This window comes from Cheilinus undulatus, linkage group 17 (genome assembly GCF_018320785.1).
Source record: "Cheilinus undulatus linkage group 17, ASM1832078v1, whole genome shotgun sequence".
NCBI classification, from domain to species: Eukaryota; Metazoa; Chordata; class Actinopteri; order Labriformes; family Labridae; genus Cheilinus; species Cheilinus undulatus.
In genome coordinates, this window is record NC_054881.1 from 25,840,972 (window position 1) to 25,867,850 (window position 26,879).

The window sequence follows — 26,879 nt, forward strand, 5'->3', positions numbered from 1 at the left end:
TGGTCACTGAAAGAATCAGGATTGGTTTGACTAACGCTACCCTCCTGGTTAACATTAGCTTCCTGGGCCTAACGTTTTTTTTGCCAGTCCTAGCACAGCGGCCCAGGGTTCATCATTACTGATGTTCAACTTAAGTTAAATGGCCCTTCCTTACTGTCAACATTTAATTTAAACAATGTCCCATTCATGCTATTTTAAGGAGAGCTTACATTTCAAAGACAAATAAAATATGCTTTTCTTGGGGTTTTAAATAAAAATTGCTTCAATTTAAGGCTGGTCATATGAAAACTAACCTCCTCAGGCCTCTTCTCTTCTCTTCTAAGCAAAGTGGCTTGAAAAGCTCCGATCCACAACATTCGTGCTGAACCCAATACTGTTCGGACCAATCAGAGTAATTAAAGGAGAACAAGGTGGTAACTATGGGCAGGGTTTAGTTGTACTGAAAGCTGAAAGCTTCCAGTGCAGTGATTAGCTCCGATATAGCTCCATTATAGTGTCAGTTTTACGTGAGAGTTACAGGGGAAGAGTTAGTTGTTGTGAGTGGTTGTATACAATGGCTTCTAGTGGAGTGATTAGCTCAGACTTTGCCACGGCAGCAGTTTTGCCAGACCTGGACAACAACTCTTTATTAAAACAAGAGCAGAGAGCAACACTGAAAGCTTTTTCATGACAGAAAAGCTGTTTTTGCTCTTCTCATGGTCTGCTCTGTGGGGGTTTGCGGTTGTCACAAGTGGGAGTTTAATCTGAACTGGACCACATTTCTTTTTAAAACAAGACCAAAGAGACACACTGAAGGCTTGTTTTGGCAAAGAATATGTTTTTGCATGTCTCCCAACTGGCCAATCCACGGCAGCGGTACCCTGTCAGCTCATTTGTGATGTCGCTCTGATTGGCCCTTCATGAATGCGATGAACAGAACGTTCCTCCAATTACCTTCTAAGATTTTTTTGAAAAGTTCTGCCCTTCCCACATGCTTTCTATGGGAGCTTTCCCAGATAAATGTGAAATATATCCATGCAGTGGCGTTATGAAACAGCATCTGGTGTGGCAGGTTAGTGACACTGTTGTTGGTAAAAAGCCAGCGCAGTGGTTACTAATGAAAAAATCCTGACTGATGTAGTATGTCAGTGAAGGACCTCAGACTAGCCCATATAAACACAGGATGGGACGTTGCAATGGAGTCTGAGCAGAGCACTCAAACACATTGGTAGTTGGTGTTCTCTGCCTCTACAGGTCTGTCCATGGCCTTTATTTTAGCATCACTAACATCTTTAAACTTATCTGATTTTGCATCTGGAGGCTTTTTAAAAAATAGTGTGGGGGGCGAAAATAACTAGAAGAAGCCGGCAGGTCTCGCTTCTCTGCTTCTTGCAATGGAGGTAACTTCTTCCTCTTCATGTTTTTTTTTTTTTTTTTTTTTTGCCGGATTCTTCCTCTTCTTCATTGGTCATTTAAAGGCAGTTAGCAAACACTTAGGAACATTACTGTCACCCAGATTGGCAGCAAAATACTTGTCACAGTTGTTTGCAATGTGCCCCAAACTGTGAACCTGAATACAAATACTGTGACACCCCTAAAGAATACAAATACTGTTACCCCCTTATAGTTGCTACTTGTTTCACCTTTGTTTTAATTAAGAGACTCTTGGGAGCAGAATTAATACACAGCATTTTAAACCAGTAGTGTGATGTTTTCTAGGTTGTGCAATTGCTGAGTTATTAATAGCACGTATCAAGGAAAAAACTTCTAAGATAAATCTGCAGCTCAAACATCAGGGGACAAGTAAAGGTTCTGCATTTTAACTCTGCAGCATCAAGAGTCCCATTTCATAACTATCTTGCATGAATGACAAAACTGAGTACAAGGTGTGAGGATGAGTGAAAAACAGGTCTATAACCCATCGTTCTTCTTGTGCAGAGATTAGGAAAAATCATTTGAAAGACTCTGAAATGAGTTGGATGGACAGAAGGCTGATTAGGGTGGACTTAATTTTCCCGACCTACTTAATTCAATGGCACGGTTTCAACTTTAATTTGACAAGTTTGTGAGAGCAAATTAGGCTTATGTGTAGGTAAATGTGTGTGTGAGTGCATGCAGGCTGCATATGTATGAGCTCAGGCCGATCTGCAAAGACACAATCATTTGCATGCACACTCGCACACTCGCACACGGAGACAATCCCCTTTCTACTTTTTACCTGCTTGACTTTTCATTTCAATGTCGTTTTTACAGACCTCTGTATGGACAGAGTGATGATTCAGATGAAGGGTTGGAAAAAAAGGAGAAGTGGTATAGTGAAAAAGATGAAGAAAACTCTAAGACTCTTTTGCTGTCCCCGCCTTCAGCCTCTCAGCAGGCTTTTTACCTCCCGTGGCTCTGCTCCTCCGCAGAGACATGAGCTGACATCCAAAGTAATGCTAAAATGTACACGCACACACCGGGCGCACACAAAATATTATTCACCTCCTGCGCTCTGCCACCCTCTGCAGACATAAGCTGATTACCGTGAAAATTGAAAGCTCATATGCAGGTGGTGAATCAGGTGCTCATATGCATTTTTAGCAGCACACACATACCAACAGAATCACTCAATTCCCTTTAAAAAAACAAGAAAATATTTTACCCATGTTGCCTATTACTAAAACCTCCTCATACATCTATTATACACTTACAGGCACTATGACATTCAGGCTAAAGATGAAAGACATTAAATTAAAAGGCTCAGCCTGAGTCCACTCCCTCTCAATAAATCTCTCTCCCTCCCTTTCAGGCTGAGTTTCACTTATCCTCCATTCTCTGTCTACTCTATCAGTGACCAACTCTGAGATAGTGATGTGAAACCTTAGAAAAATATAATGGGACTCTAATAACATAATGCTCAATGATAGTTATTATTCTTAAAGGTTCAAACAAGCAATTTCACAGGTTAGTGGCCTTCAATGGCAGCACAAAGATGAATGCTGAAGGCTTCAGCAGCCTGGAATTATGCTGCACGATGCCAATAAACTCAAAGCTGCTTTGTGATACAGACACAATGATAGATTTCAGATTGACAGATAAGAGGAATTCTTACAAGAAATATTCAATGTACAGCTTTGCCTGAGGAAGTATGACAGAGGAATGCTGCTCCCGCTTTCTTTTTAAACTACTATTAAAAAAGGACATCTTGTTGACTGGTACAATTTCAAGTAACACTAAAGCATGGTGATGCATAATTGCAGGTCCTTTTTTAATTCAAGCCTGGCAGAGGTAAGAAGAGAAATATTTTAAAGACTCTGGAAAGAAAACTAGTGAGAGATCTGTTCAAAGACCCCATAACAACTGCCAAGACACTTGTGATTGACTTATCCAATTCAGGAATTGTGGTCTTAAAGAAGACCATCAGCAGCCAGGCTGGGTTTGGAATCGGATCCTTTCAAATCAGATTAAAGCCTCCTCATTCATTGAGTCCTAAATCTGATACAGGGACAATCTCTTGAAATTCAAGTACATTCTGAACTGCCAGATCACAAAACATGTGACATAAGCCTTTTTCAACTACCCAGAAGCTTTTCTGACTTGCATGCTAGCAGGCTGACAGGTGCTTTCAGCCACAACTCAAATAGAAGCATAAAAGGCCAGGGGCAGAAAGTAACTAATTACATTTACTCAGATTACTGTAATTGGGGAACTTCTTCATTTTGAATACATTTTGAAATCAGTAACTCTACTTTTACTTGAGTACAATACCCTTACTTTATTATAGAACTTTACCTTTACCTGAAAACTCAGCTGTAGATCTATATTCACTTATTGTTACTGTCAATAAGGAAAGATCGTATTTTACTGGGACTGTATGATTTGGGAAAATATTTCATTTGGGTCTTTTTTTCCAATTATGCAACTGCACTTAAATATGCTATTTCTTTTCAGTTCCTAATCTTATCTCTTTTTCAACAAATGCACACAATATTTAATAGATTAATTAGATCATGTATGACTCAGTATTAACTTAATATCTTTATTTACTGCAATCACAGTAATAAATCAACTGATTTATTTAACTCACAGCCTTGTGAGCTAATGTTATGACAACATAACAAAGCTCTGTCAATTAGTGTGGAGAAAACATCAATCTGAAAGTCAGGAATACTTTTGAATTCAGTGTAAATAGTAGAGAGGAATAATCATTCTCATCCATTTTATATAAGAAAAATGTGTGCAAAGTCAAGGAAAATTTGATTTTTTTGCAGACTTAAATACATGACACTTAAATGATTGCAGGATGTGCAGAGCATAATATCTCTAATGCAAAAAATGTATGAAACTTGACAGACATTAAAGGTTAAAGAAATATTGCAAACTCTGAAAAGACCCCTACAAGTTTAAAATTGCAGTAGGATTTAATTTAATCATTTTCTAAATATCTTGCCCTGCCTTGGTATCTACTCGGTTCTTAAAGTAAACTTTAAATAAAAAGCTTTTTATTTTTGAGTGCTTTCATAGACCAGTAGTTTTACTTATGACAGTTTTAATCAGACTAACTGTACTTTTACTTGAGTATTTAAGTCTTGTACGTTTCTTACTTCAGTAAAAGGTCAAAAAATAAATCTTATATGAAAAAGCTAGCCCTGTTGTTTTTTTGTGTGTGTGAAGTAAAACAGCAACTGTTACCTCACAACAAGAAGGTTCCTGATTCCCTCCACGGTCAGGGCCTTTCTGTGTGGGGTTAGCATGTTCTCCCGTGCATCTCTCTGGGTACTCCAGCTTTCTCCCACCACCAAAGATTAATCAAGTGATGACTCCAATTGGCTGTAGGTGTGAGTGAAAGCGTGCCTGGTTGTCTGTCTCTATATGTCAGGCCTGCGACTGGCGACCAGTCCAAGGTGAACCCTGCCTCTTGCCCAGTGACCCCTTGCAACCCCAAAGGGGATAAGTGGTATAGAAAATGGATACAGCAATACATACACAAAGTCCCCAACATACATAGGTTACCAAACATGTAGAATAGTGTATACCACTGCAGTTTAAGGGGACAGATCAGATCAAATTATCAATCAAAATATTTTTTGTCTTGTTCTACATGTACGTACCAAGTACCTGCGACCAGATGGCAGCAGCCTGTATTCACAAGAAAAAGGTTGACTTTGATCAGCAAGGATAGCTTTGACCTTTCTTGTGACTCTGGCTGTATAAAAGAGGGAGAGCTCTTCAAAATGTGTCCCTGCAATTTTACCACACATCTTTACAATGCTGTTGAGTCTGTTCTATCTGAGTCTGATAAAAGAGAAAACATTTTCATAAAAGACATACTGCTATTAAAAGTTCTTAATTTTGGATAGAAATACATCTGCTGAGCCTCAAAGGTCAAGGAATGATCAATGATTGTGCTGAGATACTTGTACTGTAGCACAGCTTCCACAGGCTTGCCATGAATGGAAACGGGGGGAAGCAATGTGTCTGCCCTCGTTTTGACTGACAACTGTTAGAAAATGATTGCATTAAGACATATCTAGCTGTTTTTCAGTTGCCATTGGAGGCAGGGAATGGAAAGTTGTTTGATATGCTGTTGTATGCCCGGTCATTATTGCTAGCAGCTTTATTATAACAGCCAGCATCACGAAGCTAGGTGTTTTTCATGACAGCTGTGGCGTTTCTTAACAACCTTAACCACTGTGAACGATGGATATAATTAGTACTTTGATGGTCCCCTGCTGCTGAGTTATGACTATGGCTTCATTTAATGCTGTCATTATCGACTGCCTTAGACTTTGACAACATTTCTAATCACCCACACTGGCTTTTTGGCAACAGCTATTCAATGCAGGTCACAAGCTTTGAGCTTAATGTAGATGTAATAAGATCAAACTCCAGGATGCAAAGAGCAAGATGATACTGTGGACCTGGTGTGGTATTTTTTAATGACCATTAGGAATGTGATCACATGCTTTCATCAGTCATGCTCAGCTGATTTATTTTGTTTGAAAAATGATGAGCAAATCAAAAAACACAAATGACAGCAGGTGGCTTTGAATTCTACTGCTTCATCAGGGAAATTCACCAAATGTATCAGACTAAATAGAGGCAGACAGAAAGGGGGAAGTCGTGCATTTTATGTTTTCTTCTTCTTTTCTTTGTTTCCTCTTCATTATTTCCATCAACCTCCCCATCTTTTCTCTTCTGCACTCAGCTCCCTACACCTATCCGTTTGAGTTATCAGCCGGGCTGCTAATGACTGCCAGGCTGTCTGCTGTGATAATGGCCTAACAATATGAGATAATGAGCTAACAGTGGGATGTTACACAACTCGGCTCAAGCATACTGGGCTGAGTGGAGTGCGCAGTATGACCAAGTGTGTAAGAGAGGGGAAAAAAAGAGGTTTGCAGGTGTTAAACTGAGGAGTAAGGACTGGGCCTGTGTGAAAAGACTCTTTGACATAATGGAAAAAATCAGTGACTTAAATTTCAATTGCAGAAAAACACATTACTTGTATCTAACTCCTTAAAATGAGTAATTTCCCAGGCTGGGCACTTATCTTTTCATTCCCTCTATACAATAACTGACACTCAACACCTACTCTGCACATTTCCAGAACATAATGGTGTGATTGATGTGTGTGAACAGACAGACGAGAGTGTGAAGCACCAGTCAAATGGACTCCGTCAGTCGCACCAAAGGCGCTAAATCAGAAAGGAGTGGGTGAGTCTGCTTCTCCATTTTAAGCTATTTATGATGATCTAATTAAGAAATCTAAGAAGACTAAAAGAACAGACCTTTCATTGATCTGGGATTATCATAAAAATATCTTAATTGCTGGAGATACTTCAGTTCCCTGTATCTATGAATACCTCAAAGCTGTAGCTGTATTTATGCATCAAATGTGCTGCTGTAACTGTAAGCAAGTGTGATTCAGAGAGAAACTTAACCCCAGAGTTTACAGTATATCTACCATGGAATTTCAAAAAAGGCCTTCAGATGATCAAGGAAAAGGCTGAGAATGAGGCAGAATAAGACATGCCAGCTCTCCCTTCCTGCGGTCCTTTATCAACCACAACACCATTCAGCTAATGCTGCTTTTCAGATTCAATTATTCGCCATAATGTCATAACCATTAAAGGTAGTAATAGACAATGTGTATTCGTTAGAGCTGATGACGATAAGATGTATAAAATTCACCACTTACCTTCTCAAGTCAACCTCAACATTAAGTATATTGTTGTAAACATTCATGTTGAATTGTATGCCTCTTTAAGAAGTACACTGATATAAAAAGCTGATACATTGCCCAGCCATACCTCCAAGTCTAATTCTTTGTAAGATGCTGGTATAGATGGTAAGATTAGCACATTTGCCTTGTTGCTGCTCAGTCTGTTACTCTTCTTTTCCAACGTGAGAAGCAGCCTCAGCACTGGTGGCAGGTGTGCCGTCAGTTGCACATAAAGCTGCACTCCTGCGCTTTGTTTAACATCCTCATCAAAACAATGGTCTTTGTAATGGGGACCCATAGCAATTGGAAAAATGGAGCAGACTATTTGTTCAAATCTTTTGCTAACAGCCTCAAATAAGGTAGACTTTGTTTTTTTTAACACCGTGATCTAGGGTTGCCTCAGTGAGTAACATTTCAGGGCTCTTACTGAGAGAATCACATCAGCAGCTGATGAATCCAATGTGCTGACTTTTTTCATCAGCCGTTTAAATGCAGTTGTGAGTAAGCAAGAGGAGAATGTTTAAAGTGCCCAATTATTCGGCCAATTTCAGCATCTTAGATGCGGCGTGCTGCAAATTCAGCTGATCTGGACATCCAGTTACAGGGTGTGCACAGCAAAAACTTGTCAGACCCCCGTTGATAATTGCTTTTGTCATATTTTAACAACATCTTTCTCAACAGCGTGCACTTTTAGATGTCTATTTTTCATGTTTGACAAACATCGACTACTGCTATTGGTGCATGTCATGTTATCTGCAGATGAGCAGATGATGATCAGCCAATGTTATAGCGATGCTTTGGTGCATCATTTATTCATGGCAGACTTACAACAAGCTACCTGAATGTGGAATAATGCTATATGCTCATGTACAAGAGAGAATTTATTATGTTATCAATATGTTTTAGGAAAAACATGGTCTATTTGTGATCTCTGTCAAAAGCACTACATTACCCACAATCCTAGAGTGTAACAGTGACATCTCTGAATTGTGGATCCCACTTTTGCCCAAAAAACTTGTGGGTTCTGCCACTACTAGTGTCGTTTTTCCAGCAAAAGTGGGTTGAAATGGGAAACCTATTGATCATATAGAACCCACACGTTTCCCTTTATTTTAAGAAGGATGTGTTTTTTGTGACCTGATCGGTGAACCTGATCGGCAGTCTGCTGCAGGGGCGAAGTTAATGGTGACGTAAAAAGTTGGTGGTGACTGATGAGCTCTGTGGTGACGACAGATGACACCATGTATGTCAGTTTGCATTTGATCAACCTCTAGAATTAAAAGAAAAAAATCAGTTGCAGTGGATGGTTTCAACTGTAGAGGGTAGTCACTATGCATATTTTTTTCACTCAAGTAATTTAATGGCTGGTGCTAATATGTCAAGATTTTGGCCCTAACTAATCAGACAGAGCTACTAAATTCCCATATACATAGGTTTTCCTTTGAAAAAGCGGTCTGAAGGTTTTGTTACTCTTTAACCGAGAAATAAAAGATAGAAGACCAGCGTATATTTGCATGTGCTAAGTACAAAAAATGGCTGAGAATACAACCAATAAAACTGGGTTTTATTGGTTGCACAGAAAAGTGGGTTTGTTTGTTTTTGCTTATTTTGTGGGTTTTTTTTTTTTTTTTAGCACTCACTGATAAAATTTATATTTCTGTAAGCTAATGTGCACTCTACACTATATTTTATAAAAGAAGCATACCAATTAAGTGATTCCTGAAGTGATTTAACCAAGAGTATCTTTGTGTGGAGGCTTTCTGTGTTTTCTATTGAAGCAAAAAAAAAAAAAAAAAAAAAAAAATAAAATCATGTTTACTTGAGATTTGAAGCTACATGTAGACTCAAATGTTAATTGCCCATATTTAAGCCTTTAGAAACTCCCTGTATTTGTTTTGACCCACCTCTTATATTTTCCTAATTCTGCATATATCACAGAAGGAAAAGATAAAAATGTCCTTTTTCCAATATTGTTCAGCTCTACCTAGCAGTCAAGGAATTGCTATGCAAGTGCCACAACTCCAGCTGAGAAAGACTGAAGCACACCCAGAGAATTACAGAGCAGGCCAATCTATGCAGAATATCAATGCTTTGTTATGGTGCTTTACTGAAAATCTGCACTATATGGAAATCTCTCTGGATCTGAAGCCAGCGCACTGTTCTACAAATCTGAGTGCTGTGAATACAAAGGCGCTTTGCTGGACTGAAGACAAACCTGTCTTATTTTAGAGAGGAGCAAGCTGACAGGAGCGCTGTGCATGATTGGCAGCAGTACAAAGAAAAAAGGAAAGTTAAAGCCCACCAGGAGGGAGGCAACGCATGCCCACCTGTGTGTATGTGCATACAGGATTTTTTTACGTGCAGTAATATGTCTTCTCTGTCTTATTAAATTATGTGTGTACTTACACCCCTTGGGCACTCAGACTTGTATACACACACTATAGCAAAAACAGTCAGGCAAGCTCTAAATAAATTAACCCTGATAGTTTCTATGAATCACACTTTAGCCTCATCATTCACTTAGAGTGAAAATCAAAAAGTAGCAATATTTCATTATACAGTGCAATACAACACAATTATATAATGTAACACAAGATAAGATGCACAACATATCTCTCTGCTATGTTATGTCACAATATTATCCAGTAGAATATGATGCAATATGATACGATAGATGTCATACAATTCAATATGGTACAGTAGGATGAAAAAATACATGAGATGATAAGATATGATACACTACAAAACTTAATAGTGAAAAACAATTCATATCATTATGTACAAAACAATATGACATGATAAGATATGATAGAGTATGATACAATAAGATATGAAACAATATGATGCGATACCTAACAATGGGATGCAATACAGAATCTGATATGAACCAATCAGATACAACAGGATAGACTCTAGTGGAGTAAAAATAAACCAATCTGAATCAGTTAACTGATCTTGACATCAAAAGTGTGAGCGCATCAGTCCTCGGAGCCCTGGATCAGTAAACATGTAGCGTGAATCGGTCAATGGTTTAATGTTACAGATTGGTTCACTGGGGTCTGCTGCTTCTTATCATCACTCAATCCCTCATGCTTTGGCCTTAGCATCTCTCATCTTGTGCAACCCGCGGTGACCTTACAACCTTAAACGAGAGCTACGTTAGCCGTAGGTGCTCACTGGGTAGCTGGATGTGTTGCGCTGACCATCACTGAAACAGCTTACAGCTGGTCTTCACTCCCTCAGAAGTCTAGTCAAGATTTAATGCATGATACATTTCAAAATGTCTGCCCATCTCTACGCTTCGGAGAAAAGTGATTACATACAAGAACAGTGCATAAATCTCACCTGAGATGGCAGAGCTAAAGTTTAGCTAAGATGTTAACACTAAATGAAGCACAAACAGACCTGAATACAAACACTTTACTCAGTTAAAACAATTACATTGGGAAAACAGCTGTCGCACAGTTTGAGTTTTTTTATTGTGTTTAAACAGTTTTTCTACATTTAGTTACAATGGAGCTCCCCTTTTGTGTCAGATTTTGAAAATTGTCCCTTTACTGCTTTTAAAACTGTTTCTGTTTCATTCTGGATTTTGTACCACCTTAAACTGGTTATTGACTTCCTTTGTGGATGTAGACCTGCTTTTATTTTGCAAGGAATTATTGTTACATGAACTTGTTTTGGATTGAAAAAGGAAATAAAGGAACAGTTTAGAGGTAAATGCTTGACAGCACAAGATGCAGATGGCTTACGACTTCTCCACTGAGGTGTCTAGAGTGTGTTTTTAAAGTGAAATGAGACATTAAGGTGCTGTGGTGTACTTGTCTAAAATACTGAGGCTCCAGGGAGCTGTTGCATCGGTTTCACCAAAGTGTCCTGATTGTATCACCCACTGCCTCCCACATTAACATCTAACACACTATGGATACCTATCAATTTTGCCATGGTGAAACCCTCTTTTGCTTTCTGTAACAGAGAAATGAACACAGTTTCCTACACCATTAAAGGAACACTTCCACCAAAAATAGCAGCTTTGTTCAAACACTAACTCTGTACTTGAAAGTTCCCTTTCAGAACTTTGTATCATAGTTTCTCTGCATCTCCACAGCTGCTGAAACTGATTCTCGCTGTGAGCAATAGAAATGGCACATATAAAAAGAGAAAAAAGAAATATCGAAACATCCATCAAAACCTCTCAAAGCAGTCAGGCAGCATTATCCCCTCCTCTGCTATTGATCTTTATTTTTGGCACATAGCAAACAATGCTCCTGTTTCGAATAGATTATTTCATTCTGCTAGCAGAGTTTTTGAGCACTAAGGAGGCGATGATGTAACAGCGTGGTTGTACATTCAGCAATATTGATATGCACTAAGAGTGATCTCAACATAGCAAGAACATCACAGCTGCAATATCAACTATGAACAGAGAGAGTTTTTAGTTTTACAGCCTTTTAATTTTACAACTAGAGCACAGCCTCTGAATATCCTGTTATAAATTAAGTATACCTCTACAAAAATCCTCCCAACTTTATCTACCTTGCTGTAATCCTGATGGGTATTTTTGAAGTAGCAACTTTTTATCACTTAAGGCATCATTTTCTTCTTCAAATTTAATGAGCAGTCTTTGTACATCCTCAACTTGTTGTTTCTAATTTAATATATCACAGGATGCATAAACTGGAGGGAATGGTGGATTTTCGGATTTTCTGCTGACTGCACTGATGTGATGTACTGGACTGAATCTGTACAGAACGAAGGCTTAGAGAAAAATGAGCACATTAATTATACTGAACAACTTCTAGATGAACAAACTGCTGACACTAAAGTAGAGGTGGGCGATATATTGAGTATATTCAATGTATCGCGGCTTTTGCCACGCACGATGTATAAAATGACTATATCCCGAACATCTGAGTGTAAACTATGTAGGAGTTTTGAGCCGTCAGCGTGCATGTCTTGCTGGAGTTTTACTTCTCCCATTTTCCCTGGATGCATCTCTCACAGCAGAGAGCTCACTCCCCTCCCCATCCAGAAAACCCTCCTCCGCACATGCGCGTTTTTGTATCAGCGGAGGAGAGAAGGGGTAAACACTATGGGTAAACAGAGCAGCATGGCGAGTAAGCGGCTAGTTACAGAGTCGTACACGTCAGAGAGAAGACGGCCCAGCAGCGGACAAATGTGATCCACTTCTCCACAACTATGGAGCCTTATCCAGCATTCATCAGCACAGATAATGGACTATTATAATCACAGCTGTGAGCCTGAATGATGGAGTAGACTGCAGGGTTTTAGCCATTGACTGCATGATGGATTGGTGAGTTTTGTGTAAGTTTGCTTCACCCTTGATGAGGAAAATAATCATTTTATAAGCAGCAATAGTAAACAACACAGAAAACAGCCCTTTTCAAGTCCTTTTCAAAATAATAAGTGTGTTAAATTTGACGTTATATTGATTTTCACCCTTTCTGCATATAATTTTATTAAAAATCCAATAGAACAGTCTGTTTTAATCACCAAACTAGTGTCATTGTGGGCTAAATTTAACATTATACAGCTACTTAGAGGACATTTCAAAGTATCGCAATATATATTGTGTATCGGGATATAGCAAAAATATATATCTGGATATAAATTTTAGGCCATATCGCCCAGCTCTACACTAAAGTAAGTGCCAACCTTCTTAACATTATGCACAAGAATTTTAAAGGCACAATAAACCTGAAACATGGTCTGACCTCTACACATGTATGCACCTAAATACTGTTACTATGATCATGGTTTTCATCTCAGGTGCTTTTAGGAGGGTTCAGATTTATGAGCCAAGCAAATGATTAAACGTCAGGATAGCTAGTCAGCACAAGAGAGTAGCCCAACTCACAGCTGTGATATTTATGCCCTTATGCCCCTTCACTATGAACATAATGGAGGCGTAATGGAGGAACAAGGAGATCTCCCCCTGTGCCATCTTTGGATGTAGTAACAGAGGCGTTACAAAGGCGAAAATAAGATCAGCTTAACTGGCGGGGGATCATAGCACTGTGTGTGAGCATGTCTGGCTGTGGGTGTATGTTGAGCTCCCACTGTGTCGTGCTTTCCTACACCGATGCAATGCCAAAATGCAATGTGAACTGACAGATGGGGACATATATAATTGCTCCTTCATGATATCAATATAAATGTCTTAAGGCGTAGTGAGAGCAAAGGTGCATGTGGTGCTGTGGTCTAAAAAAAACCTCTGCCATTCAAATATATTATGGGTTTAGCACATGGTGAGGTTTTTTAAAATGTATAAGGCTGTGTGGCCATAGCCAGCTTTTATTGCGCAGCCAACACTCAGGTCCTCAATTCCAGAGCAATTCTCTCCAGTGTTCCTTGTTGCTATGTTACAAAAAATGAAACCTGCTTTCATCAGTAGAATCTATATAACATTGTTTTATATTTAACGTTGCTTCATATTTCTGTATTTCAATGAAATATCACACAGAAGACATGCAGACAACGTAAACAAATCCTGTCCTGACACAGTCAGCAGCTGCAGACCTGAAAACTACCCTCAAAAAAAGACAAAGTCAGATGAGTCAGATCGGTTTCTCCTCTGCAATTTTCAGAAGTCCCGCCCCTTCTTAATTTTGATTGGCAGGTGAAGTGGCACTGACAAGTGCAGCACTGTGTCAAAATCTGGACAGTTTTCAAATGAGAACACTAAGTGGGCCGACAAAAACAGCTAACACTGAGCTGGGAACTTTTTTCACCTAGGGTGCTGAGAACGTTGGACTACATTGGTTTTTAATTAAAAATAAGCACTGCCAGAACTAAAGAAGCCAGCTTTGGACACAGGCCCTAAAACAGCTGTAAACAGCCTTTCCCTAATGTTCCGTTTAGGGGTGTCTCTTTAAATGCCAATTAGTCCCTTCTCACACTGCCCCTCTCTTCTCTGGAGTGAGCCGCCACAAGTGCAGCTAAGTATAAGGGTGTAGATGTATTTAATAACTATATCTTGATCATCATGTATAATTACATGAAGGTTTGGAGCTGTCAGTATACAGTTCTCTCTGGAGTTTAATGTCTCCCACAGTCACCTAATGCTTCTCGCACAGCAGACAGCACATTCCCAGGAAACTCTTGTCCACGCATATGTATTTTAGCATCAAAGAGGAGGGAGGAAAGCATGCAGAAGGTGGAACAAAAGTTAAAACAGCCAAGGCTAGTTAGCCAGTTTAAAGAGATGGTAGTTTGAGATGGAGAATGATGATTTGGATCCAAAGCAAACCAAACACTGTAGTCTTTAAATTATGCTGCAGTACAATGCAAGAAAAGGAACTGGTACCACAAATGAATTTCAAAATCTGAAATGCCATCCACCATAAAAAAGAATGCCTCAAACTCTGTATAACCACTTCTCCAACTACACCAAATAAAACGTCTAAGGAACCAGCCTCAAAGCAAATGACTCCAGCTTCATTTGCAAAATCGATCCCATGCGACAAAAGTTTCAAATATAAGAAATTATGGCAGCAGAAGACATCGCCAAAGACATAGCCCCAGTAAGCGATGAAACGCCAGGATCTGAAAATCTCCAAGAAATTCGACCAAACTTTTGAGGCCCAACTTTTGTGCTGAAAACTCCCTGCCAGAGTTGTACATGTCAGAAAAAGTGGCCCAGCAGCTAACAAACGTGATCCACTTCTCCTCAACTAAGGATCTATGGCCCTGTAGAACCTTTGAGCTTTACCATAGCTTAACAGTACATTACATCAACAAGTGGGAGTTAAAAAGCATGTGCCTCCAAATGATCTTTTTCCCCACGATCACACAGGAGAGCTCCTTCACAAGGTCTGAAAGATGCTCTCATGTCATGGAGCTTTCTCATCATGTGTTCATCAGCACAGATAACAGACCGAAGTAATCAAAGCTGTGAGCCTAAACGGGCAGACGAGACTGCAGTGTTATCGCTATGGGCTGCATCTGCAGTGGGTTGGTATTTGTGTAGGTTTGTGTTCACCCTCAATAAGGAAAATAATAATAATCATCTTTCATAATCAGAAACAATAGTAAACATAACAGAGAAAACATTTTATGAATTCCCTTACACAATTAAAGACTGTGAGTGCACTTAAAATGCATTGTTTATGTTTACATTTTTAACATGTCTGGATTCTGGTTGAAATGTACTTTTTTGTTTCTTTGAGCTGAAGGACAGTCATGCCATTTCTTGTTTTTATTTTTAAAAGTTAATGACTCTTTTGTCTTTTAAAAAAAGTGCCAAATTTTACATGCTATTGATTTGATACTTTCTGCATATAAACTTAAAAAAAAAACACATAGAAGGTCCACCTTAACCCTCACTCTAAAACATTAAATTAAAAAATTTAAATTTAAATATGTTCCCAATCTTTCTTGATTATTTTGTTTCCATCAACTTCAGTCCATTCCAAACCTCTTAATTTTGAATGATTTGGGAATAATAACCCTTTAAATGCTTTTCATGGTTGATTTTTATGAAAACAAAAAAAATCACAGGAAATGAGTTACTTTCTAAAAAATAACTGTTAGGTGGCCTGGGGATTGTTTTCAAGGAAAATGTCCCTAATAAGCCACTAGGTTCACCAAATATTTGGTAGTTTCAGACAGGGCTGAGGTTTGTGAGAAGAAGTGACCAAAACAAATTTGGGAAAAAAATACTTTTATAGCTTTTTTATCATTTCTATTTTTCTACAGTGGACATTTTGTACAGAGGAAACTACCGGTCCTTTCAAAAATTGAATTTGAAATATCAAAATTGATCAGGAAAACAATCTTCCTACAAAACATCATGCTATTTGCAGCAACAAAGAAAAAATTATTCAAAAGAAACAAAAAAAAAGTGAAAAACTTACTCTTTTCAACAAAAATGTCTAGATGTATCAGAGGGTTAATCATCATACTGGTGTTTTACTTGTATTCTTGGTTTGATTAGAGAGAGTAGGTAGTTAGGTTGAAAACACCCTTCAATTTATTACATTTTTTACTCCTCATTTAATAAATAACATTTGATAAACAACACATCTGGATTTTATGTTACCTCCCTATCCCCTCATAAGCTGAATTATAACAATACAAATATAGCAACAAAAATACTACAATTAAAAAGATTACCACTTTTTATAAAAAAAAAAAAACGGTTATGGATCTGAAATATATTTATATTTTTGGAAATTCATTCTTTAAATGCTAGTCCATATTTGTAAAACCCTTATGTGTGTAACAGGGGAAAAATACCAAAAAACGTAAACATTTTTCATAGACTACATGCAGATAGATTTCCTTGAAGAAGGTTATCACTGTTGTGAATTAGGTAATAATGAGTAAGAACTTTGTTTTCATCTATTTTTCTTCTTTTTTTTTTTAAACATAAGGATTTTAATAAATAGTTGCACTGAGGGTGTTTGTGGTAAAAATGGACAATATATGTATTTATAGCTATAAGATTATTTACAATTTAAAAAAATCAAATGTTTTTACAATTTCTTGCCATTTAAAAAAAAAAAATAACTCCAGGGATGAACAGCTTAAGCTGCAAAGAGGGTCATTATTATATTATTATCAATGCCAAAGGATCACATTGTTAAAAATATCATTTTCAGTTTAAAAACTAAGGTTACTCATATTTCAGCCATAGTTTAAAAAACAATGTTACAATGTTTACCTTCTTAATAAATGTGGCACACATTTTAACAGTAATTAAAACAGCTACCAATATTGTTATTGAAAAATGTGATGAACTGCTAAAAAGAATCACAACTACAAATGGCTACGGTAAGTTTAAGCCTTGTTAAATAAATTGTGGTCAATTTTGATAGTTTTCTTTCAGATTATCGAAATTTTAATTTCTATTTACTTGACAGGGAAATTAGTTGCCCAATAGTTTAATTATCCATTTCAATTTGGAGATTAATAAAGCAGTCTTATTATAGGGAAAAAATGGTAAAGTGTTACTTCTTAATCCCCTTGTTTTTATTTCTAAAATGGGGTTATTGAAGAGTCATCAGCATGTAAAGTGTCATGTGTATTTAACATTTTTTTTATTTCCTACCTCCAGGATAGATGCCTTTTACTCCATTTGTTCTGAGGAGTCGAGCTTCGTTTCCTACGGCCCATCGTCCCCTCAGCCTCGGACACATCTGGCAGAGAACATCTGGGTGTTTTCATAAGGCCTAGAGTGGCTTGGTCTGGAGGGAAATCAGCAGACAGTGGTTGTGTCAGATGCTGTTTTAACTTTATGAGAAATTCTAAGGCTAAAGTTAGTGTTTTTTCTGATTTATTACATAATATTCTTCCATTTATTTCGACTTAATCCAGACAGCTGTACCACATAATCACACAACATACCAAAGACTCCGGTCTCCTTCAGCCCGCCAAATTTTTGCATGGCTTTGATGGCCTTGGTCAGGGCCTCCTTGGTCTGAAGCTGACCAGTCACTGGGTCAGGGGGTGGGAGGTAGCCAAATTTGCTCAGCCAGTCCTGGGGAAACAGAAGATACAGAGGTAAAGGGTCATTCAATAGATCTCAAGGATGTGAGTATTCAAAACCCGCAAAAAAGGTTTGACACCTGCTTATGTTTACAGTCTGTGGATACTTTTATTGAATGTGTTTCACCCTCTGCTCTCAAATTCAGGTTTTTTGAGGGTCTGACTAAGAAGGAGTTTGTGAGTTTATAATCTGAATTAGCCTTTCTATGTCTTCTGCTCTTTTGCTTGAGTTAAACATATCTGACATAAATTCAAAGACATATCAACTTGAGTGATTTATAAAAGAAAGTTAATCCATAGCTGTACGAGTAAAGGTTAAAAGTGCAACCCAGTTTCTACCAGAAACAGATGAAGTTGCTGCCAATCAAAGCCATCCTGCTGACTGCATTGATCTGACTGATGGATGCATGCATGCCCGCAACTTGAGCGCTGCTCTTTTTCCACTTTTCCTCTTGCTTTTTGTCCCCTGAGATTTCCTTTGTCTGTTTTTTCCCTATTTCTCTTTTCCCTTCATCTAACTCAGCTCAGCTAAAGCTGCCTCCTCTCTCATGATCTGACAGCCTATAAGAGTTGGCAGATTTTAAATAGGGTTTTGATCAGCACTCATCAGAGGTGAGTGACACAGATCGATTGCAAGGCAACCCTTCTGTAAAGACAACGCTGGCAAAATCCTATTAACTCTTAGCTTCAGCTCTCTGCTGGCTGATATTCGCCCCCTCATCCTCGGGATTGCCATTCCTACAAAGGGCTTGGCAAAGGTTTGCAGGGAAATTAAATTGACCCTTAGCAACAGCAGGCATGATGAGAAACAACAACAATTTCCTGGAAGAGTTTCTGCAGTGTAACTGTAATGCCTGGGGTGAGCATGCTGGTTTAAGAATCTAAACAAAAGCAGGAAAGTTAAATTGGCTCTATGAATCAGCAGATTGTGATAACACTGTCTGCAAAAAGGTGTCTTCAGTTTCCAAAAGTTTGCCAATTAGTTTTCTGTTTGTCTTTTACAGTTCCTATTACACCTGCTGTAATTGGACCAAATAATACAAAGTAAATAGTAATGGTTATGATCAAAAGTTGCTGGTAACACCCATCATGTTAATGTGCCAACAAATCAACTAGATTTCAAGTATGATGTATTGAAGGTAAAATATAAAGAGTTACTGTGAGGAACTTTCTGTTATCCCTCACTGGTGTCAGTACAAGAGGGGATCCCATCTTCAATGTGAAATGTCTAGAGGTGGGATGAGGGTGCAGGGTCATTCCACCCTGATCCACCATCGAAGAAAGAAGCAAAACTTTAACAGAAGGGAGACACTGATGATATAAGATGATGGGGCAGACAGCACTGTGCACACTAGGGGTGTAATGGTTCACAGAGATCACAGTTTGGCACGTACCTCAGGTTTGGGGTAACTGTTTGGTCCAGAATGTATAGGCCTTATTCTAAGTTTCCCTCATGTATTACTTTACCAAAATTATTATCAAGCTGACAGTGGTTTAGCTTACAGTTTGATCCTGCTTGTAGTATTGAGAATAAAAATGGGCGGTAATATGGTAATATGGTATACCGGGGTATTAAAAAATAGCCACAGTATTGCTTTAATTACCATCATGAAGACAATACTGTGTAAAGTGCACATTTATAAAAAATGTCTACAGTAAGTAACATAAGAAAAATAATAAAAGTAAAGGGGGTCTGAATACTTTCTAAATGCACTATGTATAAATATACCTGAACATTTTAGAGAGAAATGATCAGACGTTTAGGAATAAAGCCAAGTTTCACAGTTATTCAGGTAATAATTAGGGCTGAACGATTTGCAAAAATAATCAAATCGAGATTTTTTTCCAAAATATTGCAATTGTGATTTAATATACGATTGTTCTTGGGTTAATAATTCAAGCAATAAATAATTCCATAAATAAGACCATGTGTATCGAACACAATGAAATTATTTCCGAAGCACTTAAAACATACTAGAATGAATCTGAATATGGGGGTGCAAAAAGCTTTAAGCTATAAAGGAGGTGGCTGGGGTGGAGGAAGTGAGGCTGGCTACCAGCTGACAGCAGCGGGGGTATGACTTTCTTGAAGTAACAGTAGGCTTCATCAGTTTTAGACAGAATGAGCTAACTATTTTTGCGCGTATTGCAAATGTGATGTAATTTGCTTTGTTTGAGGGGATTATCATTTTTATGTCACTCATTTTGATTAAGAAAAACATACATAAAACACAAAAAGGAGGATTTTTGTCAACCATTACAAAAGGTTTGACACTTGAATGTTTGTTAAATGTGCATAAAATCTCTGCCACTGCAAAAAAAATTGATTTACTAAACTGGTATTTTGACACATTTCAAGTTGAAGAAATATTGCAACTTCTGCGATTTGAAAATTGCTGCAGGCCATACTGCGATTTAATCTAATTTGCGATTAATTGCCCAGCCCTAGTGCTAATTAGCACTTTTCACACGCTGCACAACCACCACCCCCAACCCTGCAAGCGACTTGTTCCTGACTGTAAATGAGAGGCAAAGGACTTCCTGATCTGTGAAAAGTCACTAAGTGCCGCAAGTGCTGCAGTTTTTGGGAATTCATGGGGCAAAAAAATCTGAGTTTTCATGCAGCATGCATAGTGAAAACAGTCTTATGTATTCACCTTGCAATGTTGCTACATTATAACTCATGAGTTTGGCTAATATCGGATGCAGTACACATAAACTGTGTTAGAAATGGACTGAATTACACTGCCTGCCAAGTAGGCATCATTGTATTTCTTTCAATAAATATCGATGAATCAAAGCAACTGCCATATCTTTATACTGATTTAAGGAGGATGGATCTGGAATTTTCCCTGTGACCATTTGGTTCAGCTTGTGAAAACTTGCTGTATTCGTGGCTGCATCAAACATTCAGAACAAAGAGGTTTCCTCTCAGCTTATGAGGTGCTCTCACTTGGAGCTCACATCAAAATGAAGTGGTTTATGTAAAATCTGAACTTTATCTGAACTTGGTTGACAGCGCATGTTCTTCCTTGTCCCATTTTGCCAAAGCAATGCTTTCACCACCTTAGATCCAAGTGATTTATTTGTTGGTTTAAAGCAGAAAAATGGGAAAGCCACAGCTATAAAAACGACACAAGCATTATAATTATGGAGAACTTTTCATCAAAGCCAAACATAATGAGCAAACTGATACAACTCATGGTGTATAGTATGACGCTGTACAAGAGGAGGAGACATGAGGAGGTTAAAGCTCTTCTTCTCTGTAAGCAAAGTGTTCAAGTGATGGATTACATCTGTGCTGTCTACAGAACCGCAACCCTCCTTTTCACACACATACACACATCTCATAAACTCCCTACATCAAACTTTTTTGTGGAGCCAGCAACTAATTTAAACCCTGACACCGTAGCTCACAGCGGGGAAAAAAAGCTGTAAAATCTGCCAAAGAGCTCAGTAACATGCTGAACACTGCTAAATTATATACAGGGATGTCACTGTGTTTAGGTGAGATTGGCTGTATTTAAAAAAAAAGCTGCACAGAAGTCATCTAAGTTCAAATAGAGACACTAAAAATCATTACAAGATAAGGAGACAAACAAAATTAACAACACTTACAAGCTCCAAGACAATAGGGAGTGGAGCTCAAAGATAAAATCCCAAATGCAAGAACAAAGGAGGAAGGATTAAGAAATCTTAAATAATTTATATGCATCTCAAACCCAATAAACCAAAAAATAATGGTGCTGCTCTTGTGGGTTCTCGCCTTGGAAATTAAGATAAGGGAAGTAAATGAGTGCAGTGTGGAAGAAAAATACAAAATCTGGCCCATACAAAAAATTAATTCTTTCTTAATCTGAAGTAACCAATAAGAGGACAGACTCTATTTTAATGGGTATTGTAAAGCTAGGGAAAAACAAAAATACTTGAATAAACAGACTTTTATAATGTTGTACGATGTTTTTATGTTACTGTCAAGCAGCAGCCTTGGATGCTGAAAAATGAAGTGCAAAAGATAGCAGTTCTTCAAGTGTCCACATAAGTCTGGCTGAAAAAAACATGTTTTCAGGTTGTCTGTAGGTACGTTCAGGCCATTCTTGTGAATGTGATATCTCAAGAGCGCTTACAATAATTTTCTTCAAACTTGTCACAAATGTCCAGTCTGACTCAAGGTCACAGGTAAAGGTCATTTAGCCAAATGATTAACCCTAGCCTGTAAATGCTTAAGTCAAGAAAGCTTTGAAGTATTTTCGCCACTATGCCATCTGTCCATTCTGACTCAAGGATGTTCTGATTAGATTTTGGAGTTCAGAGTCAATGGGCATGTTCAGCCTCAAAACCACCCACCACTGTATTGTCATTATCTATCAAAAATAATCTCAACTTATATTTGCATCGTAAGGGGCGTAGCTAAACTGACTGCTTCAGACTGGGTGTTTGGCAACCATGTAACAGCTGTGTGACAGTTTGATATTCATTTTGGTGTATGCATACAAGTCAGAGAAACAGACTGTGCAAGTGCTTCGTCTTTCACGCATATGCTAAGAAAAGAACGACAGAGGTTCTGAGACAACTGTCCAAAGAAGACATACTGCACTGCTTTGATGAGTTGAAGACCTGAATGCAGCGGTGTGTTGATGCAGAATGGTAGTTTATTGAAAGAGAAAGACATTGAAAAATGTTTATGTTCAATACAATTGTATTACAGCAATGGTCTTTAGTTTAATAGACATACCTTGTATAAAATCACATAGGTAGAATATGTTTGCACCATGTTTCTTAATGACTTTGATTAAGGCCACATGCCACAAGCTGAACTACAAGTTTTGCCCGAGCTTTCCGTTTCCCTATCGGTAGAATAAGTCAAAAGGTAGATAAACACAGTTTTATTATGCTTCTACTCTTTGCTTTCAGAGTAAAAGCCCAATTTAGTATTTCTGTGAAGAAACTCACTATGTCTGTACAGAATGCTTTTGTTTATATTTTTTCCTATCTCATTTAGACTACACAACCATCAAGGTGATTTATTTTAGGGTGATCAATTTCAGCAGAATTTGGCACTCCTGTGACAGCAGAGAAGCTGCACAAACGCAGCATACATAAGACTCCACTTTCTGCCTTTCAATCAGTTTTTTCCATTATGGTACCTGCCATCACTCAGCCTCAAAATTTCTCCTCAGAATCTAATGAGCGATGTGACTAAAACAACATCCATGTTTTATACTGTAATCCAAGATAAAGGATTTTCACTCCCTGGTTATTTTATGCAAATCACTTGAGAGTATAAAATAAAATAAATTAGATCTGGAATTGTTAAAGCAAAATTGTGATCTGGACCCAAACTTTTATGAGCCAGAGTTGTAAAGCAAAACTGAAGACAGGGAAAAGTTCAACCACTGCTTGAAGCAACAAAACAACTAATTATGCAGAAAGCTGCGAGTATGTGAAAGTAAGGTAAGAGAGCAGACAAAAGTTTCCAACTAAAACATAATCAATATCTTAAGGTCATCTAAAGAAAACCAAAAGGTTTGTAATAAATTGTGTTGTCTTGACAGACCAAGAAACAAAGTCTAGCTTCTGATTTGGAAAACAGTCCTTTTCTTGACAAAATATCAGGCATATCTTTAAGCAGAGCTAAACTGAGCAGTGTATTGCATCTTGTAATCTGCAAATGTGCAATTAGCATTTGATTGAATGATGCAACAGCAGTAAAGACACTACTTTATAAGCACCTGCTGAAAGTGAAAGAGGGCTCAATTAAGGAATATGCACAAATAATCAAAGAAACAATGAGGCTGAAAATTAAGTGTGTTTTGAATGGCAGCTAAAAATCAGTACACACATAAAAAAACTACCTGGAGTTTATTTCTGAAGTTAGTTGTCAATATACAAAGAGATAATTAGTTTTCAGGTCTAAATTGAACAAACATCTGAAATAAAAGAGGAGGAATAAGCTGCACAATTAAGTTGAGTACTATTGCACCTGTGCTTGTTTTTAAGTAGAAAATGTTCATACAATCTTTATTATCAAGACACAACACATTTGTATTATCAGTCCTTCCTAAGAAATGAGGAAAAACTTCAATGATACCTAAATAATAACAAGGAAGCTATTTCTTTGTTAAATTGCATACCTAATACTAAATGTAGACAAATTGTCAAGTTTCCACTTATAAAACTCTTCTTTCTCTCTTTGCCTCTGCAATGGAGTCAAAACACAGCTGCAGCTCAAGAGCTGCAATTCAATGACTTCTGCAGGGCAAATTCTGGCTGACATGTGGGCCTGACCCCATGTCCAAACTCAGGCCCAGGGGGTCTCTAGTACTTAGCCTACAAGCTGCTCAGATGACCTGCCCAGTCCTGGTGTATTAGCTCTCAGTTTTAAATGGTCATGCTTTTCTAATCGAAATCAAGATGTATCTGAGAGGAAAAATCTAGATTAACCCACTGAAAAGTCACCAGTCCTTTTGAACAAAGTCCAACACAGTCACACAACAACAATAAACAACAATCCAAATACAGTACTCAATTGTCTCTTACTTTGTGTTACCTATCATGTTGTAATGTATTCACAGTAAGTTAGTTTTCAAGTATGTTTCCCACAATTTGTTTGCTGCAATACCAGAATTTTAAACCTCATTACAATTAAAAAAAAAAAAATCCAATATCTTTTCCATTACTGCAATAGAAGTCTTAGCCACCCAATGCTAACGTTTTTTGGTTGTTTTTATTTGTCAAAACTTGCAGGATCACTTCTGCACCCTGTCTACATAACACATTTACATTACCGTTGCTGTAATAAAAACATTGCATTGCATTTGTGCAATTAAGATGGTGCATCGTCTACTGTCAGCTCCATGATTTTCTGTCAGAGAATCAAAATTTTGTAGAGATGCCAAATGAATGATTCAGGTGATGGATGTATTGTATTACTTTTCAAACTTTTGACACAGTCCCACATGGTCTGACTAAAACATCTGTGCTTTGTTTTGGTCAGAATGATATGGATCAAATACCAGAGGAGTTTTTTGACCCGAGAAGGGTCTGACTGCAGACAGTACATCTCTGAAGGCCACTCTCACTGACCATTCATCTTTGAGACCCGTATGTCTCAGAAAGGAAGTGCCATAATTTGCTGATACAACATATTTCCAGCTTTATGTTTCTTTTTAAAGTTCAGCTTTACTCATAAAGTCTGGCAATTACATTCATGAAATATTCACATTACAAACATTACAGACCAAGCTACATTTACTTTATGGCTATATTCCCTATGGAGCGCCGTTATCCATAGCTAAGTTAGCTTAAGCAATGAGAGCTTAAACCTACAAACCTTACTAATATTAACTAAACTACGTAGGTATGTTTTTACATAGCTGCTTTGTAAGCTTAGATTAAGCTACATTATCTATGTAGCTATGCTAGCTGCATAGCTCCGTTATCTATAGCTAAGTTAGCTTCAGCAACATGGGCTTTAGCAAATGTAGCGAAAGCTTACTTAGGTATATGTAGCTTACTTTTCAGCTTAGCTTTACCTATGTTAGCTACATTAGCTGTTCCATTATCTATGCATCTTTTGCCATTAACGGAGCTACGTAAGCTATGCTTGCTGTGTTAGTATGTTTTTCATAGAAGACGAGCTTTTTCCCTGTAAGCAGACAGTTTCCAAGGCTTTAATAAACGTTTTGTAATTTGGTTCAGCAGGTCAGGTTTTAAACTTCTAGTACCCTAACTGTTACCTTAACCCTCACCCTAACCCTAAACACAAGTTTAGTCATATTTTATTGCTAATGTTTTAGCGTGTAGTTTCTGTATGTAGACATGCGTTGTTTCTGATGAAGGTCTGTGATAGTGGCTGTCAGAGATGCACAGTTTGCAGCTAGACTGTCTTGTCTAATCCTGTATAAACCAGCTCTAAACAGAAATTTTGATGAACTTTTGGGAATTTTTTGCTTACCTTAACACAAGTTTAGTCAAAGTAAAGGTTCAACATAATAATGAACACTTTGGGAAGGCCTGAGTCTTTGTGAAATCTGGGAAAATGACAAACATTGACCAGGAGCAAGAGACTTGGACCTATGCAGTGAAATCTGCCCTATGACTTTAATAGTAATGCCTTTTTCTAACTTTGTCTTGAAATTTAAAAAAAAGTGTTTTCATTGCCCCTTCTGTCTGCTGTAGCCATTATTCTATCAAGTTGAAATATTTTATAACATGCCTGTTAGTTGGGTAAGTTTTCTGAGTGAAAGTCAAGACATATTTTTTGGCTTTTCAAAGTTTGTCCAAGGCTTTCCAAATCAAAGTTAGGTGTGAAACTGAAAGTTCAACATTTTGGCAAATACAATTTATTTGTTTTCTTGCCAAGAGCTGGATGAGGAATATCATTACCACACTGATGTCTGCAAAGTTATTAAGAGTGAAAACCAACAGCTGGCTAAAAACAACTGGACTTGTGCCATACCAGATGGAGAAACATTCATTTGGATTCTGGAGTCCAAGCCAGCCAAAATTATTAGTATAACAAGTTTAATCTCTGAGCTTTTATGCTTTTATTTGAGGGGACATTGTAAAGAGGAGGAAAACTGGGGAGACTGTGTGGAAAAAGTCATGTGGAACTGATGCCTCAAAAACCTTTTTATAATTTGCTGTAGTTAAAAGAAGAGACTACTCTACAAAAGTTCCTTACGCTCCTTGCACTACATTTCCAAAAAACACTTATCTAAATAAATTACACTTAAGATTTGTTTTTGTACCATGTTTTTGTCCAAGCCGGAAACTTTTAGGGCTGGCTCAGTCTTTGACCAGCTCCTCATTGGGTTGCTATAGGCTGCTGTGGGTCATTGCACACTGCACTTCTCTCTCTCCCTCCCTCTTTCTCTGTATGCATTCATATCATATTACTGCATGCCACTAACTATGACTCGTCATGTACCAGTTAAGTCACTAACCATTTATCTTCTTGGGAGCTTCTGGGCCCCCATGTCTCATGGGTTCCTCTGACTGGTTCATGTGGACATGAACAGTTCAGCCTTCCACCTATAAATATTGAGACTTTAGATGATATAGAGAATTTAAGACATGCACACACAGGCCCCCCCCCCCCCCCCCCAAAAAAAACAGTCTTTGATGTCATAGTGAAAAGAGATTTCTTCAAAGTAATGTCAATGAAATGAAAATATGTAAG

General features: G+C 37.9%; 1 protein-coding gene across 1 annotated transcript in view; it reads right to left on the minus strand.

The window, feature by feature from the left end:
- The window catches only part of LOC121524667 (matrix metalloproteinase-17-like), a 149,922-nt gene that overhangs the window by 83,469 nt on the left and 39,574 nt on the right, over positions 1-26,879 (minus strand). Inside the window, exons 2-3 of the mRNA XM_041810112.1 lie at positions 17,555-17,687; positions 17,259-17,394 (exon numbers count right to left, since the gene is read on the minus strand). Of these exons, the coding sequence (XP_041666046.1) occupies positions 17,259-17,394; positions 17,555-17,687 (269 nt within the window). The remainder of the gene's footprint in view (positions 1-17,258; positions 17,395-17,554; positions 17,688-26,879) is intronic.